Below are 20,677 nucleotides of genomic sequence, written 5' to 3' on the forward strand. Positions count from 1 at the left end.
GCATGTGAGAGCTAGTCCGTGCTTCCACCACACATGCCTTGCATGATGTATGCCTTCCAGAGTGTTCTGCCATTTGTGGGCCCAGTCAACACTGCCTCATTTAGCCCTTCTGAGATCTTCACCAGGTGAGAGAACAAACGGGGAAACCAAGGCTCAGGGTCAGATTCTCCTGGCACCTAAGACACCTTCGAGCTCTGGCCTGAGGCAAACCTCAGAGGCCCCGCTCCTACTGCAGCCCTCGCTGCCTGGCCATCGCTCAGCCCCCGCTGCACCCGCTGAGCTGGTTCCCACCACAGGGCCCGGGCCTAAAGGGAACCCTCCCCACAGCTGCCTTCTCCTGTGCCCCCCCCCCGGTCTGGGTCCCACGGTGAGAAGGCGCCCCCCCGCCCAGCACACCAGGCTGCCCAGGAAGGCACTCCGAGGCAACAGGAGGGGTCCACGGACCGAGCAAGAGTGGGGAGCAGGCACAAGGATGGGCAGAGGACCCAGGGGTGGACCGGAAGCACAGGGGGACAGGTAGCCAGCCCTGAGGGGCACGAGTTGGGGCTATGGGTCCACGGTGGCATCAGCACAGGGGTGGCTAAGGTGAGCCATCTGTCAGACAGGTGGGGGCTGCTGCATCTGTCTGGGGCGGAGGCGAGCATGCGGCAGGGCCGGGACGGTGCCACACAGAGGAGTGGGGTCAGTTGATGCCATCCCTCCCACATGAGACACGAAAGCAAGGAAGCTTCCTCACGTGCTGACCTGGAACCTTCTCCAGTGCGTCTGAGGCAGGGGCTGGTGCACAAAGAACAATGCCATTGTTAAAGGGAGGTGGGTGGTTCCCGCTGGAGTGAGCACAGGCAGAGCACACTGTCCCAGAAGGAGCCTCAGAGCAGGACGGTAGGCCTCTGTGCTCAGCCGCTACCGTTACGTTTGAGGCGCCTGCAAGACGCACATTCAGATGGATACAGCACAATTTTCAGTGCCTTAGTTGTGCTTATCTTTTCCTCTGGGCCACCTACTCCCTGGTTTGCCTGACTCCAAATCTCACTTTCCCACTTTAACCTGGGGCAAGCTACCCAGGCCAACGTGCCCTGGGCAGGATCTGAAGCCATCTGAGCGCCATGTGTCCTCCTCCTTCCCTGGGCCCTGCCAGGGGAACACGGGGCCTTGCTTTCACCATTTAGGACAGGACGTGCTGCTTGGCTGGGCCTGCCCAGGGTTTGTCTCTCCAGGCAGAACCAGCTCCAGGGAACCAGGCCTTGCCTCCATCCAGCTACTGCAACACCTGCCCTCCAGCTAGAGGGATGGGCTGGCAAAGGCCTTTCTGGAGAGCAGCTGAACAACTCATTAAAAAGCCTTAAGGAGAAAGCAGCTCTACCCTTGCCCCAGGAATGCCTCCTGCTTGGATCCTTCCTAGGGAAATAATCTGAAAGCAGCACCAAGTTACACAGCCTGAGACTGTCCGCAGGTGGCAGGTGCAGCTGCATCTCTGTGACCACACCATGCTGATTAGGTTAACAGCCACAGGGCCTGTTCAGCTCAGGCACCCCCGGCTATGAACTCAAGGTGGCCCAGGCTCTGGGGGTGAAGACCCCTACTCCCACCCCACGTCTGGCCTGTCCATACACCTCCCCAGTATCTCTGGGCCCCACAAAGTTTCTCTGGCTCAGCACACAGCCCCAGCCAGCCTTGCACCCCTCTCATCCTGCTGTGATCCCAGGTCTCTCGACTTCCAGCTTTCTTACCTGCTCCATGACCTCCTTCTGGCTCCTACAGCCTGCTGTTCTATGGACAGCTTCCCAAACCCAGTCTCCACAAGCTGAAATGTTCACTAGTGAGCAGGCTACACGAGGCCTGTGGCAGTTCAGGTGCTGCCCCTCTCCAGCCAGGCCCTGTACCCCACTGCCTTCCTTGAACCCCAGCCCCACCCTGCTCCCTTTCAGTGTCTGCGACCTCCCTTGCAAGGAGAGCTGCGCCTGGAACTAGCTCCTTTCCGGGTGCACTGTCCCCTCCCACGGGCCCCAGCTCGGAGGTTCTGTGTTCCTAGCACTGGCCTGACACACAGTAGGACCACAGAAGGCTCCAGGGCCGAGATCACTGGGGCATTCACAGACAACCTTGTATAAGAACACAGGGTGCCAGGGCGCCTGGGTGGCTCAGTTGGTTAAGCAACTGCCTTTGGCTCAGGTCATGATCCCCAGGTCCTGGGATCAAGCCCCGCATCGGGGTCCCTGCTCAGCAGGGCAGTCTGCTTCTCTCCCTCCCCATGCTCTCTCACTCTCTCTCTTTCAAATAAATAAAATCTTAAAAAAAAAAAAAAAAAAAAGGAACACAGTGCAAAGGAGCTGAATGTGCAGGGCGTGCCAGTATGGGGGCTCATGGCGTGGTAGAGCCCCCTCTGAGCAATGGTGGGGGTGGGCTGGAGCTCACCCCACCTGGCAGTGTCCTCCTACTGCATCCCCCACCCCAGGTCGGCCTCCTGGTACATACCCGGGGCATCTGGTGGGGCTCCTAGGGGGCTGGGCATGTGGTCTGGCAACCGGGCCCGGTGTCTGTCCTCAGTTGCTCTCTCCTTGTCTTTATGCTTCTTGGACTTCTTCTTGGATTTGCTGCGTGATGAGCCACCATGGGGCCTGCTGGGCTGGGCACAGTCCGTCAGCAGGGGCAAGCTGAGGCACGTAGTTGGGGCTGGGGTGGCCACTTCCCCGTGCTCACAGTCCCGGCCACTGTGGCCCAGGTCATTGCTGACGTCAGCCAGAGGGTCATGGGCCCTCGGGGGCTCCAACCGCGGGGGCAGGTGGGCATCTGTGCCAGCTAGTGGGCCCGGAGTGGGCAGCAGGGCCTCACGGCCATGGGGTGCACTCAGCTTCCCATTGATGGCAGGCTGAGCTCTCTGGGTAAAATGGGATATCCTGGTTTTCTTGCTGACCAGGGAGTCGGTGAAATCAGGAGGCTGTGATCGTTTCTGCAATGGGAGGGAAATAATTTTAAAAGGGAGACTGTCTGGAGCCACTGGTGTCTCCTGAGAAGTGGCTGGGGAGCAACAGGCCCTGAGCTCATGAGGCCCTAGGAAACCCAGTGCCTGACTGCAAGGCCCAGTCTGGCCACAAGGGGGCACCCAGAAAAGAGCCAGGTCCCTGCTAACCTAGGCTCAGCCCACCTTGAGGACAGAGCCAAGGAAGGGCAGTAATAGGCGGAACTGGCCAGCTGAGCACTCAAAAAGGGCCACCTCCAGGGACTGGTCTGAAACGTCGCAGCATTCAGCATCATCCCTAGATGATGGGGATGTTGACAGAACCAAGTCTGAAGGACACACGGCAGCCCCACAGGTTGGGACTCTCCCCACCCCCCACCAGACCCAGAACTACTTGGATCCCCAAGGGACACCCTGTGACATGCTGCAGGCCACACCCCACTTCACAAGCGAGAAGGCTGAGGCATGTGAGGCGAGGCCAGACCACGGATCGCCCAGACCCTGGGAAATGGCTAGAGAGCAAGATGGTAGGCGGCAGGCCCACCATCAGGGGGAAACAGGGTAAGGAGGCTGTCAGCCCTCTACTTTGGCCCAAAGCCAGGGCAGGCACAGACCTGACCTCTCCACAAGGAGGATTCAGGGCCTTGGACATGGGCTGGGAGCCTCCAGGGCAGAGGAGAGAAGGGGGGTAAATAAGAGACTTGCTACGAGGGGTTCATGAGCCAGGTGGGGACACCTGAGCGCCCGTCCTGACTACTGACTAAATCGGCAATGGCCACCACTCCCAGGGCCCTGTGCCTGCAGCCAGCCCACGTGATTTTACGGAAACTTCATGTCAGCCCTGGGAGGCGAGTGCACCCGCCACGCCTGCTGTACACAGAGCACAGGGCTCAGGGCAATCCGGGAGCCTGCCCTCCCCTGGACACACCACCCACAAGCATTCGAGGGAACTGCACCGAGGGCCCAGGCCCAGGTCCCCAGTCTGGGGAAAGCCTGGCAGTTGCTCACTCACTGAAGAAAATACCTGGCTCTGAACCAAGGGCCCCACGGGCTGCCCAAACACTGAGCTCAGGCCTGGCCCACTGGCCCCTATCCCGCCTTCCTCCCCCACCACTGCCTCCACACGTTGTCACATCCTCGCCCACCGCTCCTACCTGAGGGGGTGAGGCCGAGCTTCCATGTTCCCTGGGAGGACTGGTGGCAGCAGGGTCTCCAGGGAGGCCAACGGCACTCTGCGGCTGGCACAGCTTCCTACGAAGGAGAGGTGGGGTAGCTGTACGGCTCCACAACCTGGGGGGCATGTCCAGGCCCACCTGCCTTCCCACTGACACCACACTGTCCCGCCTACACCCAGTGAGTCAGGGCGGGCCCTGCCATCCCGACGAACCAGAACAGGGTCGAGTACACTGGGTACCTCGGGGCATGGCAGGCAGAGAGCAGCCCAAACACATCCCACCCCAGGCTCATCCACAGCCCGGAGGACTGCCCACTTGGTGTCCTGTGTGCCCAGAGAAAGCTCAGTGGATCACCCACTCATCTAGACACCCATTACTGTGGAAACCAGAAGCCCAAGTAAAACTGACTGGATATTCAAGCTTCATGCTGTGTCCCTGTGGGAGCTGGGTACACTGGGGCACTGGCCCCTCCTTTTAAAAACAATCATTCAGGGGCGCCTGGGTGGCTCAGTTGTTAAGCGTCTGCCTTCGGCTCAGGTCATGATCCTGGAGTCCCAGGATTGAGCCCCACATCGGGCTCCCTGCTCAGCGGGAAGCCTGCTTCTCCCTCTCCCACTCCCCCTGCTTGTGTTCCTGCTCTCGCTAACTCTTTCAAATAAATAAAATCTTTAAAAAAAAAACAATCATTCATCCTAATAATGCTTACTGCAGGAACTTTAGAAAATGCTGAAGGGGACTGAGATGCCCTAGCATGACAGGAAGGCCTCCCAGATTCAGGAACGACCTTCCCAGGAGCCAACATGACAATACCTCCTCAAGGATAACAGGGGCAGCCACCGGCCTACCGGTACCTGAGCATAACGATGCAGCCAGGGACAAGGGAAGAGACACCCCAACACTCAGAAGGGCAAATGGAGGCCCCACTAGCGACCCTGGCTTGAGGGCCCTCTCTGATCCCCTCTCTTTCCCAGAGGCTGTGAGTCTCACGGGAACCCAGCAGCCAGCCCGGTGCCAAGTGTGGTGCCACGGGCCCTCTGTGCCCTGCCGGGGTCGGAGGCTACAGGGACCGCGTCTGCACTGCTCTTAACCAGTGACGAGCTGAGCAGACCTCCTTAACTGACGACCACATGACAGACCGCTGCTACTGTCCCCTCCGTGGTGGCCCCAAATGCGAGGAGAGCCCCAGGAAAAGTGCTTGCAATGTGCAAGCACTCACCAGGGGCCACACAGTCCCCACGGCCAAGCCGGGTACCTCAAATTTGCTGTCCAGCCACACGGAAGCAACCACAGGCATTGACGTCTGCTCTCTTTCCAGCCTCCACTGAACAGGCATGAAGAAGAACGGGAAGAGAGAGCAGCACAATCCAATGCTGAAAGCAGAAGCGGTGACTATCTCATAGGATCCAAGAAAATGGGGCCCCAAGCCATAGAACCCCACGGGCCTGGGCTCAGACTCTCAGAGACCTCAGAGAAGGGGCTCCTGCAGGGCTGTCCCTGCTCTGCTCTGGGGCTGTGGGGAAGGGGCCCACAGTGTGTCCATGAGTGAGGGAGCCCAGCCTTCTCTAGGAGGCCAGGAGGCTGCTCAAGACACACCTGGACAATGGGATGTGATGGACAGAGGTGTGGCCTCAGGAGACTGAGGAAACAGAGGGGTCCATGGGGAGGTTCAGAGAAACCTAGGCAGCCCTCCTGAGGAAACGGAGCCACTCAGGAAAGCCTTGAAGAGCTGCACCTAGGCCTCCAGGTAAGTCAGAGTCCAAAAAAAACAAGAGAATGCATTTGAAAGGGAAGAGAGACTCTATAAGCAGATGAAAACTTTAAAACCACAACAGAAACACCAGCCTTAATATCCACAGAAAACAAAGGACTTGAATAGACATTTCTCCAAAGATGATACACAAATGGCCAATAAGCACATGAAAAAGTACTCAACGTTATTAGTCATTAGGAAAATGCAAACCAAAACCACAATGAGATATTTACCTCACACCGACTAAGAGGTCTAGAATAAAACAAAACAAGAATGGAAAATAATAACTATTGGTGAGAAAGTGGGGAAACTAGAAAATCTTTTTATGTGTTGCTGGGAGGGGAAATATAAAATGGTGGAGCTGTCGTGGGAAAAAGTTTGGCACTTTTCCAAAAACCTCAACTCCAGTCCTCCTTCTATACTTGAGAGAACTGAGAATCTATGTCCATAGAAATCCTTGTACATAAATGTTCACAGGAGCACTATCCACAATCACCAAAAGGTGGAAATGACCATCAACACGTGAGTGGATGAACAAACGTGGTGTATATCCACACACAACAGATTACTGAGCCACAAAAAGGAACGAAGCTCTGATACATGTTACAACCTACATGAACCTTAACCATATACCGTACACTGAGTGAGAGAAGCAAGTCACCAAAGGCCACATGTTGTAACAGCCCATTGATACGAAACGTCCAGAACAGGGAAATCCATAGAGACAGAAAGATCAGTGGTTGCCAGGGGGGAAATGGGAGTATCTGCTAATGCGGGGTTCCATTTTGGGGTACACGTTCTGGAACTAGTAGAGGTAGCAGTCGTACAACACTGTGAATGTAATTACCACCACTGAATTGTGAGAAAGAACAAGGCTGGAGGCATCACAATCCCAGATTTCAAGATACACTATAAAGCCATAATAATCAACACAGTATGGTATTGGCACAAAAAACAGACGCAAGGGGAGTGACCACAGGGCTGGGCACGGCTGCCGAGGCCTCATCGTGCACTGGAACACCTGGGACAGGACAGGCCCCAGCAGCTACACACACGGGGAACAGAAACACTGAGAAAGAATCAAAATGATGCTGTAAGTGGGTGTCCATGTAGAGCAGAGCCTCAGGGGCCCAGGCCGACCTGGAAGCATCAGCATGCTTAACTCTGGTGTGAATTTTAAACAAGCTGTAGGAAAAGGAGGCAGCCCAACTTCTGGGGTGATACTGGTCCCCACAGGCAGAAATACCCCAAGGCCCTATTTTTCCTTCTTGCTTCGAGGCTTCAAGAACCGCTGTAAATGGGGTTTTCTTCAGGGAGGGAACAACCTAAATTGAAGAAAAAAAACTGTACAGACAGGTGGCTGGGGTAATCTTCAGTGTGGTTGCAGGCATTGAGGATGCTGACCCTGACCTTTGCACACCAACCGGCTCAAGGTTCCAAGGACAGTAGGTGCGGCTGGTAACAAGCGGTTTCTGGCGCAGCTGATCCCTAAGCTGGCCCGTGCAGACAGAGAGAGGAACACCACGCTTGCCCAGGAGAAGGCCGAGTGCCTTGGGTTCACACAAGTCCTGGCAGCTCACTCAGCGGAGCAGGGATTAATATGAGCCAGGAATTACACAAAGCTCCAGAGCCGTGGGCGCCTGGGTGGCTCAGTCGTTAAGCATCTGCCTTTGGCTCAGGTCATGATCCCAGGGTCCTGGGATCGAGCCCCACATCGGGCTCCCTGCTTGGTGGGAGGCCTGCTTCTCCCTCTCCCACTCCCCCTGCTTGTGTTCCCTCTCTCGCTGTGTCTCTGTCAAATAAATAAATAAAATCTTTAAAAAAAAAAAAAAAGCTCCAGAGACGAGATTCCTACCGACCCCATCTACACACACACACACACAACAAGGCTACTTGCTCTTGGCCACGCCCCTTCTGGAGAGCTCCGTGTGGCCAAGGCCCTTGGGGTCTGACAACAGCAGCTACCTAACAAGAGGCTCTGATGCTCCAGGGGCCAGGCAGGAACAGCCTTGTAGTGTCCTTCGTGTGTCCCTCGTCACCTCAAAGCACTTGGTTGGGTAAATTTGACCATTTCAACACCAGACTCTTTGACCAAAAATGTGTGATGGATGAAAACACCTGTAGGAGGTGACAGTACCAACCCGACGTGTTTAGCTGGGGCAACAGGAGACGCCAGAGAGGGGACGGGGGTAGGAGTGGTCTTCTACTGAGAACAGCTCCTCAGCCTCCCCAAGACCTTTGGACAGCCAGACCAGTGACCCCAGGCTGGCTTGGAAGCAGGTACTGGCTTGGGGAGGAGTGCCCTGCAGGGCTGAGGAGAAACTCTGGGTTCACCTAGAGTAGCCCCAAGTCTACATGCAATTATTGCTTTAAACAGCTGAACTTAAAAAACAAAAACAAAAACAACAAAACCAACCTCATAAATAACTCAAGTCCCTGAGAAATCACTTAAAGACTAATTAGTGTATCAGCCTGCTCTGAACGGCGCTTCACAGCCCGTGCTCCCAAGTCAGGCATCAGCGGAGAAGGAAATCATTAATTGCTCACCTGAGCCAGGCAGGGGCCTACTTAACCACTCCTCCCCTGAGCCACCAAGGCCACTCCTGACCTCAGGTCCCAATTAATCTGAGAGGGAATGTGTTTAATTAATGCTACTTAATCACGCCTGTGGGGAGTTTTGTTTTGCTTTGTTTCTCTCTGCTTCAAGTTCTTGAGAGGTTCTTTTTAAGAAGGAAGTGGCCTGTAGCTGAAGCCTGTGGGGATGCGCAGGTTTTGGAAGGGAGCTTGATGGGAAAGGAAGTGTGGAACAAGCTGGGTTGACCGAATCCTTCTGTCTGGGCATTCTGGTGTTCGGGTGGGTGACTTGCACCCTCCACTCCATTCAACAGGAGCTGACCTTTCCCCCAGGAGGAGGCCACAGTGGGCTGGCTCGGCACTGTGGGTCCCAGGTAGTGGGAAAGACTGCTAGAGAGCCTCCACAGATCCTTCCATCCTGCTCAAGGGCCCTATGACCTTTGGGACCACATTAGGCCACCCCGGCATCCTCAGGATGACATCTGCCCCAGAACCAGGGTGCGGGGACATGCCCAGGCATGGGAGGCAGCATTACCGGACAAGCATCCGCTTCAACAGCTGCTGGTCCCCTTCCGAGTAGCCAGGCCAGTCCTTCTGCACATCCTTATACACACAGTCCTTCAACGTGCATGTGCCGTCCTTGGCATTCACGTTGGCCACCTGTAAGACAGAGACAGGATCAGGATGCATGGGTGGCTCAGTCAGTTAAGCAGCTGCCTTCGGCTCAGGTCACGATCCCAGGGTCCTGGGATCAAGCCCTGCATCGGGCTCCCTGCTCAGTGGGGAGTCTGCTTCTCACTCTCTGCCCCTCTCCCTTCTTGGGCTCTCTGACAAAAAAAAAAAAGAGAGAGAGACAGGAGCATCTTGCCGGAAGCCCAGGAGAGGCAGAAGTTACTGAAAGCATTTGATGGAGGGTGGGGGGCAGAGATACACAAGGGGAAAGAGGACAGCACCCCCCCCCCCATCCCCTGCACACTGGGGCAACAAGCCTTGGGATGCAGAAGTATCAGAACACCAGGTCCTGACACACATGTCTTATAGCTACTGGAAGACAGGTTGGCTCTAAAGCAAGGGGGGCTGCCGTCTATACTCACAGGACCCCATCACCAGCCTCCCCTGTTATGGACTGAATGTTTTTGTCCTACCAAAATTCATGTTAAATCTCAACACCCAAAACGATGGTATTAGGAGGTAGGGCCTTTGGGAGGTGATTAGGTCATCAGGGTGGAGCCCTCATGAATGTGAACAGTGTCCCTCTACGAGAGACTCCAGAAGGCTCCCTCCCCACTCCTGCCGTATGATAACCCACTGAGAAGACAGTCTGTGAACCGGGAAGGGAGCCCTCACCAAACACCCAGTCTGCTGGCGCCTTGATCTTGGACTTCCCAGCCTCCAGAACCGTGAGAAGTAAACATCTGTTGTTTATAAGCCACCCAGTTTGTTATTCTGGTACAGCAGCCTGGAGAGACTGACACCCCCTCTTGGATACACACTCCTGTGGCAGAGATGGTGGCGGGTGGGGGAGCCAGGGCCTCCAGGGGCCAGGCTACGTCCACCTTCCCAGCAACCAGCTAGCCCTGCCCCACTTTGTTGGCCGCAGAGAGCTGGCGCGGCAGCTGATGTTTTTCACTATCACGGGCTTCTAAGAGGACTCCAGGTCACAAGGGTTTCCTCAGGGAGCATTTTTTAATGGCTAAGTAATATTCCACCAAGTATCTGCATGTGATTTACTCAAAGATTTCTCCTTTGTTGGATGCTGACGCCACTTCCAGTTTCTCTGTAGCATAAACAGACACCACTGTGTGCAGGTTTTTCCATGCTGGCGATGGCTTCCTTCGGCCAGCTTCCCAGAAGTGGGATTAGTGGGTCAAAGGCTCTGAACATTTTTATGGCTCTTGATGCGTTTTGTTAAAATGCTCTCCAGAAGAGCCACCCACCCATCAACACTCCCACCCACAGAGGATGAGCCTCTGGGTTTCTCTGAGGCCCCGCCAGCCCCGGAGACAGATGCTTTAAATCTTTGCCTTGGATGTTTTCACAGAAGGAAGAGAGAAGGTGCCTTTGAAGAGTGCGGTTTCATCTGTGCTGCTCATCGGAATCCCTGATCACTTAGGGGAGGCTGGAAATGACCAGCCTGCGCAAGGCCCAGCCCAGAGAATCCCCCGAGACCTTCCCCTTCCTCAAGCTGCTGGGGTCCTGCTACTGCCCACAGCTGCCAGGAGGACACGCTGGGTAGTAAATACAGAAGCACAAAGCAGATGGGGCCATTCAGAAGAAATCAGAGTAGACATGGGGAGGACGTTCTGCCCACAGACACGAGATAAGCTGCCCCACAGGAGGCTGCTGAATCCGAATCAACCAGAGAAACCAGAGCCCAGCACGGTGCCTCTCTGATCCCGGGAAAGGGCTGGGAGCAACGATAGTATCTCAGAAGTTAAAAAAGCAGGCACCCCGGGCAGAACAACATCAGTACCAACAGATCCCTAGCTCTTCGGAAAACCGAGGCTGGTGTTCTGGCCGCATTTGAGGATTGCTCAGAGGGTAAATCTCAGGTGTAACTGTGTGCTTGGTCAGTCAAGTTTCACATTCTGCATTTGAGGGGCTCATGTGCTTCTTCTTTCTTCTGGGCACAAACAGGGCAAGAGAGGAAGGTGAGGGGCGCCTGGGTGGCTCAGTCGTTAAGCGTCTGCCTTCGGCTCAGGTCATGATCCCAGGGTGCTGGGATCGAGCCCCACATCGGGCTCCCTGCTCTGCGGGAAGCCTGCTTCTCCCTCTCCCACTCCCCCTGTTTGTGTTCCCTCTCTCGCTGTGTCTCTCTCTGTCAAATAAATAAATAAAATCTTAAAAAAAAAAAAAAAAGAGGAAGGTGGGAGCAAGGGCATTTCCAAGAATGCCACAGTAGGGGTTGATGGCCACTCACTGGACAGCAGTGTGGGCTGCAGCACGTCCAGGGGCAGCCTGGTGTCTTCAGTCCTGGCTCACGTCTAAAGACCCGGCATTTTGCCAGCCCTGCCTCACTCTCTCCGAGTTCCAGCCTAAGGGGAGGGCCTCCACTGTGCTTCCCTTGAGTTCCCAAGGATAAGGCTGACACCTGCGACTTTCCAAGGAAACAAACCCCCTAGGAACATCATTCCTGGTTCTGGAGCTTTCTGGATGCTTTGGCAAGCCCCTCTGCCAAAGAAAACTTCTGAGCCATGTAGCTACATATCTATCTTCTAATAGGCCTTGAGCCAACTCATATGCTCAGAGGGAGAAACTGCGCAGCTTGGTCCTCACCTGCACAACCTCTGAGTAGGGGACAGTAGCTCAAGAGGCCATATCCAGGGGCGCCTGGGTGGCTCAGTTGGTCAGGCGTCCGGCTCTTGATTTCGTCACGATCTCAGGGTTGTAAGATTAAGCCCCGTGTCGGGCTCCATGCTGGGTGCGGAGCCTGCTTAGAATTCTCTTTCTCCCTCTGCCCCCCTCCCCGCTGTTTGCACATACACACTTTAAAAAAAAAAAAAAAAAAAAAAGGCCACATCCACACAGTTTCCTAGCAAGTGGAGCCCCCGAGGCCAGGGTCCCGGTGAGATGAGGGGCAGTGAACCCTGTGGCTCATCCTCAGATACAACTACTGATTATCTCAGCATGTGAGTTTTCCACTGTCTGCGCGCCCAGAGCGTCTGAGGCAGGATGCAAGAGGGGCAAGTGAGCTGGCAGACAGAACCCGTAGAGGTGCGACCATGCCTCCTCCGCAGGATGGGACTGTCCACTGCCAGCCGTGTGAACCTCGCAGCAGGGCTCCGAGGTATCTGCATGGCCCAGCTGATGTGGCAAAGCCAGAACAAGCTGTTCAGCTTCCCAGGGCTCCTCAAGCTCCCTCCATGGGCTTTGGGAGACAGGGAAGGGCCTAGGGAAAGCAGCCAAGCCCACAGCTCCTGCTCCGAAGCCTGAGCTATTCTGTAACAGCAGCCTCCATCTGCAGACATCACGTTCCCTCCAGCTCACCCTTCCACCCCTCAAGAGGGGCTGCCGGCAAGCTGCGGCCGCACGTGGCAGCCCGAGGGTCCACAAGTGAAGCCCCCTGCCCAGGGCCATGGCTGGTGAGTGGCAGGGAAGCCCACCTGACTGAGGAGGCTGAGCTCTTGTTAACTCACATCTGTGGTTACCCAGGCTTCTTTTGATTCTAAAATCATCAGGCAACTAAAGTCTAGGATCCTCTGTGCTGTGCCTGTTGCCTGTGTGTTAGCAGGTGGTGTGGACGAGGGTGCTGACCTCACTCTAAGCCACCCTCAGGGCCACTGGACAGCAAGCACCACGACGAGGGAGATGTCCATGACAGCCCTAAGCATGTCCTAACCCAGGAGGCCGAGGCTCTGAGGCAGGCTGAGAATCTTGGAAGAGATCCCGGGAAGGGCCCCTCCCAGCCCGCCCTGCGTCCAGACCCTGTGCAGAGGCCACTTGAGGCTGACTGGACCCTCAACCTGGCCCGGGCAAGCACGAACCTGCTGGAGGAGGCCATCCAGCGCATCCTTGTCCGCCTGGGCCAGGCCGTCCTTCTGGAGCCGCAGCAACAGCTCGGCCTTCCGGTAGGGCCTCAGCGCCAGGAGGTGCAGCACCCGGTCACGGAAAGGCCTCTGAGACACCCCGCTGCCCCCGCTAATGCCACCAACACTGCTCTTCTTGATGGCACTCGCCAGGTTGATGGGGGTCGCCCGCTTCCGGGAGGGCACAGCGTCTGTGGCCCCCGGGGCTGGTTTCCGAAACTGAACCTTCTTGCCTGCAACAAGAACCAAGGCATTAGGGATGTGAGGGGGTGGGGGGCCTCTGTGCCCCTCTGCCCCTCTGGGGCTGATGCCAAGTTCTGAGCAAGTGCGTGGATGCCCACTGATGGCCACCAGCCCGAGGGGAAGGCAGTTCAGTTCAAGCCCTGTCCAGCCCGGCCGGCTCGGTGGGGACCCAGGACAGCTGAGAGCACCACCTGCTGACCACACACAGCTCATCAGGCGCTTGCAGGGCCCCCAGTGTCAGAAGCAGGAGCTGCAGGAAACGGAACGGACTTCATCACGGGCAGCCCGACCACTACAGGGAGAGGGGGCTGATGGTAAAAAGAGTGGGGTTTCTGAATGGCCAGAGGCAGATGCCCCCAGAGCCTACACATCACAGCACTGTGCTGGCCCCACAGGATCCCCCATTCTCTTTTATGAAAAAGGAGTGAACAAAGGCATCAGGCTGCTTGGGCAGCTTCTCTAGAGACCCGAGGGTAGGAGCAGCTCCCCAGCTGCAGCCCTGTCGAGCGCTTCTTGGGCAGACATGGCTGTGCTCAGAGTCCCAGGGGCAGCAGCCCGATCCCCCACCCTTCTAGAGCAAACAGACTCCAGCTCTGCTCTGGAGGGAGGGGCCTCCACTCAGAAACTGTTAACTACCCCCTGGATAGCAGCACTGCCGCTGAGAGAACACGCACGGCCGAGGGAGGGCAGCGCACGCTTCATGACCTTGGGCCAGAAAGCTCTCTAGGAGGATTTTTTTTGCTCTCATCCCTTAAATCTTATTTGTCAAATTAACACAGGAAGAAGTGCTGTCAGAATCCTCAGGGCCAGGCTTTGTCCCCAGAGGACCCAGCTGATGGGCCAACGCAGGGTCAGGGAGAGGCGTGACACAGTGGGACAAGCATGTCTGTCTTCAGAGGCCAGGTGACAAGTGCTTCCACCAAAACCAAAACCACTGCAAAACTCTTGCTGTATCCAAAGTGGCAGAAGCCACATTTCTGACCAAGTTTCAGGCCGAAGGACCAGATATTTACTGAGATGTATATGCATGTCCACATCTGCACCTCGAGGTGAGAGCAGGCAGGGGAAGCATTTTTGGATTCTGGCGACTGCTCTCGGGTGGCTCTGTCCCCAGCAACGGCCACAGCCCAGAGCACAAGCTCCCTCAGCACGCACGGCCACGTCCACCCGGACGCAGCGTTCACTGGCGACACGGACTCCGGCACAGACATCTGGGGTTTCATTCAGAGCCAATCTCACTGCCAAGCCAGTGAAATCATGTGCTCCTTTGGGGGGCTTTGAAATCCTCCTACCTTTTCTTAAAAAAGAAAAAAACCCCAAAAGCCATCAAGGTCCTGGTTTGCTGTAAGCCATTTTGAGCCTCCCTTAGGCCTAACACCCTTCCCCGCAGCCTTGAATCCTCATGACTTGAACTTGTCTGGACCTAGGTGCTGGGAAGACTAAAGCAGGAATGGAGCTTCCTACAAGTAAACACTTTTCATGCTGTTGGTGTCTCAACTTCACCAAAACTGTTTCCAAGCAGATGGTATGCCGCCAGGGCCTTCTCATCCAGCAGGGAGTCAACACATTTCCTTCCCAGGTACGACCCGAAGGCCCCTCAATGGCCCCAGCCCAAGCAGCAGGCCACTTGCCACAGGGTAGGTCTCGCCATCTGCACCTTGCCACTGGCCATGTCAGTCTTGGGGAAGAGCCGGCCAGGCAGGTGAGGGCAGGGGTGGCCGCTGGAGGACAGACCGCAGCCCTGCTGTCGAAGAGTGGGTCTATCTCTCTGATGGGTAGAGATCCCCGAGGCGAGAGCCTGGGAGAGGGGCCCGTGGATTTGGAATTCCTAGAGTTCTTCGGGCTCTTATTCAAACTGGGCAATCAACAGATGCCACAGCCCCCAGCTGACTCAGCCAGTGCAACAGGACCTTCCTTTCTGACCCAACAACGACTTGGCTCACCCTGCTTGGGGCCACACCCGTTAACCCATCACTCCAGCTCCTGGCCAGGACAGGCCCTGAGTCTCTCCTGCTCCCCAACCCCACAGCTGCCCAGCAGGCATGAGCCCCCCGACAGGTGGAGTCCCAGGCCTCTTCCTCACCCAGGTAGCGGCCTCCGGCCTTGATGACAATGGCACCACGGCTCCGTGTCTCCTCCTCGGCCTGTGCCATGCTCTGCCGTGCTTTCTGGTAGGAGTCGTCGGTAGCACACACCGTGATTTTGTCCTGGATGCTGCCCAGGCAGTCCAGGTGAACATCCCCATGGCTGCAAGATAAGGGGCCAGGAGCCAAGGTGAACTCCTGGGATGACAAGGAGAGACAGTCTAGGAGCCCGTGCCCGCCCCCCCCAATCCCCAGGTGGGAAATGGGGTCGGTGATAACTTGAGCAGCATGGTTTCTACATGGCACATCTTGATCTGGAAGAAACAAGGCAACCTAGGCCCCTGGGCAGAGGCAGCAGGCCAGGACCTGCATCCATGCCCCGCACACACTGAAAGCAGCAGCAAGGCTCATGTAAAGGAAGGAAGGAGGCACTGGGGTGGCCTGGCTGGCTCAGTCCATACAGCATGCGGCTCTCAATCTTGTGGTCGTGAGTTCAAGGCCCATGTTGGGTGTAGAGATTACTTAAATAAATAAACTTAAAAAAAAAAAAAGAAAGAAAGAAGAAGAAAAAGAAGAAGGGGGCACTGGGCCCAGGTAGGACCTCACCTGGAGACATATTGCTGGATGCAGTCGAAGCTGCCCTGGGGGCTGTCCCGGCCAATGTTGGAGAGGTAGAAGGAGAATGTCCGTGCCTCTGTGGGGCAGTCAGGCTGGGGGATGGAGATGTGCTGTGTAGAGAACGGGAGACATCACTGAGAGGTCCACAACACAGGGGCGTGGGGGCGGGCACCATGGGATGGCCCATCCATTGGACCTCAGACCATCCCCACAACTTGACACAATGAGAATGTGCTAGCACTTTCTAAGCAGTGATGGCATCTCGGTCTGAGGAGCATAGAGCGCTTAACATACACCCGGAGACAGGGATCCCACCCTGATCTGGGTCATGACCCAGTTTCCTGCCCAGCAAATGGGGCAGATCTGGCCTGGGACATGCGTGAAGATGAAATGAGACAAGATGGGCATCGGGAGCCATCAGGGCAAACTGAGCAGCCAAGATACTCCAACCCTTGCTCCCCTGTGGGATACACACTCCACCTAAATGTCCACTCACTGCCCTGCAGGCCCCCAGGGGCTCACAGATGGGCAGCACTCACCTCAACAAACCATGACACGGTTACATGTGACACAGGATGAATGTCTTGGTTAATGTAACCCTGACTTTGGGCAGTGCCTCTGCAGAAGGGATGGACAGCCTGGCTGGCAGACAGACAGACAGCAATGGTCCCAGCCAAGGTATAGGGCTCAGCGCAGGTGGGACAGCCTTGTGCCCAGAGGCCACTGCAGGATTTCAGACCAACCCTCCCTAGGTTGAGGGAGTTGGTAGGAAGACCCCATGCTCTGGTTGCTGGCCCATATTCGGGGTACAGGATGGGCCTCCAGAACCCTCTGTCACCCCGTGGTGGCCCCTCATAAAGTAATCACTGGGTTTTGGGTACAGGAGCTCATCACAGCTGACAGACACACAAGGGGGGCACAAGTGGTAAATGGAGGTTAAGGGAATGGGCAGGCCGCATTCTGGCCTCATCCCCAGGCTGCCGGCCAAACCACCTCAGTATGCCCAAGCCCTGTTTCCTCTCCAATGGAGGTGAGCATACCAACAACCCTCATCAGCACCAGATCAAACATGGCCCAGTTGAATTCCACCCCTGCCCCGCTGTCACGAGTAAATAAGGGCAGTTCAGCCTGTCTGAGACTGAGAACACAGTGGCTCAGGCCACAAGAAAGGACGCTGCTCCTGACCCAGCTTCACGGCCTCCCTGCCCCGCCCCTCAGGCTGGTGCATGGACCCATAGGGAACCTGCATGTCCACCTGGCCTAGCGTTGGCCCCCAAACACTGAGTGACCTGCCCAGCATATGGTCAGTCCCTGCCCCCAGGAGAGGCCCGGATGTGCACAGTGAGAGCAAACCTCGCTCAGAGTGGCTCCCAGACATGGCAGTTGAGCCTTGTCCTGTCTGCACACAACATCTCCTTTCCAACACTTGTGGCCACCCTGTGCTGTCCACTCATCCCCCCCGCCTTTTTTTTTTTTAAAGATTTTATTTATTTATTTGACAGAGAGAGAGCAAGCACAAGTAGGCAGAGTGGCAGGCAGAGGGAGAGGGAGAAGCAAGGCTCCCTGCTGAGCAGGGAGCATGATGTGGGGCTCCATCCCAGGACCCTGGGATCATGACCTGAGCCGAAGGCAGCCACTTAACCAACTGAGCCACCCAAGCGCCCCACACTCATCCCTTCTTGGATGTGACTTTTTGTTCTCCATTATAGTAGCAGCTGGAAACACAATGCCCAGATGCCAAGGCTCGGGCTGCTGAGGGTCACTGCAGGAAATGCATCCAAAGCCAGATACGTACTGATGCAGTGGCCCAGAATGCAGCAGGAAGGTCACATACCACCACAAAGTCAACAAATCAAAAGCCGCTTCCAGTGGAGCCTGACACCCACTGCCGTGGGGGGGGGGGGGGGCTTTCTCCACCCCATCCTTGAACCTCTCCCTCATCCCATCCTGGCTCTGATGGAGATGTGTCTCCTCCCCCCCCCCCCGCCCCAGGTGGCATTTTCCACCTCGGTCTGCTCAGGGGACAGTGACTGGGCTGTCACCCAAGAGAAGGGAAGGAGGTCAGGTCTGAGTCCCAAAGCAACTGAGCTTCTCTCTAGGTGGGGACTGTGGGGGACTCTGCATTGTGACCCTTTTACCCCATCTAAACCTTTTCCACACAGGTGCGTATGCCCACTTTCAAAATTTATTCTGGAAGTGGGGGTCCCAGCGCAGAGCCCAGAGGTGGGTTTGTGTAGCTACTGGAGCCACAGGATGGTGAGAAACCCTGGGCTTGAAACTAATGCACAGGAGAACTAGATGCTACTCGTGACAGGGTAGGACACACACAGAGGTTTCCAGTATCCTTCAGGACAAAGTGGGGAGCACACGAGTCGGAGAGGGAGGGAAGTAGAGGGGAGGTTTGCTGGGAGCCTGGTGTGGCCCATTCTCTCAGTCCCGGCTCCCTCCCCAGCACTACCACGGCCTGTGGAATCCTCCCGTTAGCAGGCTGCTTTGCCGCTCCCAAATGACGCTGGTTATTGGTTACCAGTCACTGGGAACCAGGCAGGGAAATCAGCCAGCTGGGCATGAACAGCCCAGGAACGCATGGCTTTCTCTGGGTCAGTGAAGAGCTTGGCACATGTTCCAGGATGTGGCCCGAAACAGCCCTGGTCAGCCAGAGCATGTGCCTTCTGGACCAAGTCTCAGCTGTCCCACGGGGGCCACCATGTGGCGCTCAGCTGGCCTGAGCACACAGGTTTGGGTGCATCTGATGTCAGCCCTGACTCCGGGTTAGGTCACTACCAACCTAATCGAGCGTCTTTGTGCGCAGAGCTGGAGCAGCAAACAGGTCTGTCCTTCCTGAGTGGCCCTGAGTGCCTCTGAGGCCTGCGAGGGGGCACAGGCTCCTGCCACAGCCCTATCCTTTGAAATCTGTCCCAAGCCGGGCCTGCCTGCCCCCCTCCTCCCCGGGTCTGTGGGATCTCGTGTGTGTGGTGTAGGTGGAGGCTGCGAAAAGACACAGCAAGTCCTGGGGGCAAAAACTGGTGGGGAAAGCACTTGATATTCCATTCAGGTAAGAATGAGGTCAACCGGGGCGCCTGGGTGGCTCAGTTGTTAAGCAACTGCCTTCGGCTCAGGTCATGGTCCCAGGGTCCTGGGATCGAGTCCCATATCGGGCTCTCTGCTCCGCGGGAAGCCTGCTTCTCCCTCTCCCACTCCCCCTTGCTTGTGTTCCCTCTCTCACTGTGTCTCTCTCTGTCAAATAAATAAATAAAATCTTTAAAAAAAAAAAAAAAAAGAATGAGGTCAACGGGCACGTACAGGAACCCAAACGCCAACTGACCAGGGTCTTCTCTCTGGCCAGAAGAGTTTTCAGGCAACACTTGTTTTCTTAGTTATTGTCACTTCCCGGGGAAGCTTCAGAATAAAACATATTCTGGGTACAGAGAACTACCACTGCTGAACTTCACTTCCAAGAGAAAGCATCCTCTGCAGCCCAGGGGCACTCCCTCGACCCCAGGCTCAGGGCGCACGCTAAGCACCTGCCTGCATTCCAGGCGCCGCTCGCATGCTCTCACCACCCAGCAAGCTCAGGAGGGAGCGCACAGCCCCCGCACTCCGGGCAACCCTGGCACACAGTTGGCTCCCAACTCCAAAACCCCCCATTTAGAGAGTTTTTAGACTGTTTCCAAACTGTCCCTGTTACAAATGACGCAGCAATAAGCAGCTAGTGGCTCAATCTTGTGTGTGCCCTTCACTGCTCCCGCAGAGACGGCTCCTAGACACAGACAGAAACTGGCCAAATGCCTCTGACCAGAGCTGCCAAACCTCATTCTAGAAAGTGCGGTTCAGGCTCCTGCCGCAGCACAGGGAAATGCCGAGACCCTTAACAGCCTTGGATACCAACCCTACTTCTCTTTTTTCATCAACTGAAGAGTTTCAGGGTGGGGCTGGCCAGGTGAGGGTTTCTCTTCCCCTCTGGAGGCTGACTTTTCACCAGTTGTCAGAGGTTAACAACTTAAAAGTGACCCCCAGCAGCACAGGGGCCCAGGTCAGCCAGCTCAGTGTTCGAGAGAAGGCAGAGAATGCAAACACAAACATGTACTTGGCAAATGAAACAAAGATGAACATCTTGCTCTGGCACGTGACCCCCCAGAGGCCCAACATGCTACCACCGGTGGGCCGGGCTCTCTGGGCACCCTGGCAAATGCCGTTAGTCACGCCAAGGAAGCAGCCAACACCAGGGCCCGGCTGCACACCACAACCTCCTTGGGCAGGCCGGGTTCTCATGGTGCTTGCAAGCATAAGCAGGTGACCAGGCCAGATGGGACTCCCACCCAGGCAGGGCTCAATGCTGAAGCCCGACGCTGGCTATGCGCACCGAGGGGGACGCACACGAGGAGCTGAGTGAGCTCATTCTGGGCTGCAAGGAGGACACTGGTTCTCCTAAGACACTGGTTCTCCTAAGACCTCATGAACACACACACACACACGACCCCTGAGGCAGAGAGCTGATCTGGGCGAGGAGGCTGAGGGATGGTGAAAAGAATTGGCCAAGGTCCCTGAGCTCAGGAGCCTATAGATGGGGTCTCAATCTTCAGTCTGTCAGCTTCATGGGCCTCTGGGAAAGAGGGTCCCCGTCACCCTACAAAGAGCCAAACATGGAATTAGCCCATTCCCCATGAACATTGGATGAGCCTGCCCAGCCCCACCCCACTGACCTCCTGCCTGCTCCTTGCTCTGTCCAGCCTACCTCACTGGCTCCA

General features: G+C 56.2%; 1 protein-coding gene across 2 annotated transcripts in view; it reads right to left on the reverse strand.

Moving 5' to 3' along the window:
• ELL (elongation factor for RNA polymerase II) overlaps window positions 1–20,677 on the reverse strand; it is a 69,975-nt gene that overhangs the window by 5,424 nt on the left and 43,874 nt on the right. Inside the window, exons 3-9 of one of the 2 annotated variants that reach the window (XM_032412451.1) lie at window positions 15,918–16,039; window positions 15,311–15,474; window positions 12,943–13,217; window positions 8,994–9,118; window positions 4,114–4,210; window positions 2,476–2,950; window positions 745–777 (exon numbers count right to left, since the gene is read on the reverse strand). In XM_032412451.1, the coding sequence (XP_032268342.1) occupies window positions 745–777; window positions 2,476–2,950; window positions 4,114–4,210; window positions 8,994–9,118; window positions 12,943–13,217; window positions 15,311–15,474; window positions 15,918–16,039 (1,291 nt within the window). The remainder of the gene's footprint in view (window positions 1–744; window positions 778–2,475; window positions 2,951–4,113; window positions 4,211–8,993; window positions 9,119–12,942; window positions 13,218–15,310; window positions 15,475–15,917; window positions 16,040–20,677) is intronic. The other variant, XM_032412452.1, reaches the window with a different exon arrangement.

This window comes from Phoca vitulina, unplaced genomic scaffold, assembly GCF_004348235.1.
Source record: "Phoca vitulina isolate PV1807 unplaced genomic scaffold, GSC_HSeal_1.0 scaffold13, whole genome shotgun sequence".
Taxonomy (NCBI): Eukaryota; Metazoa; Chordata; class Mammalia; order Carnivora; family Phocidae; genus Phoca; species Phoca vitulina.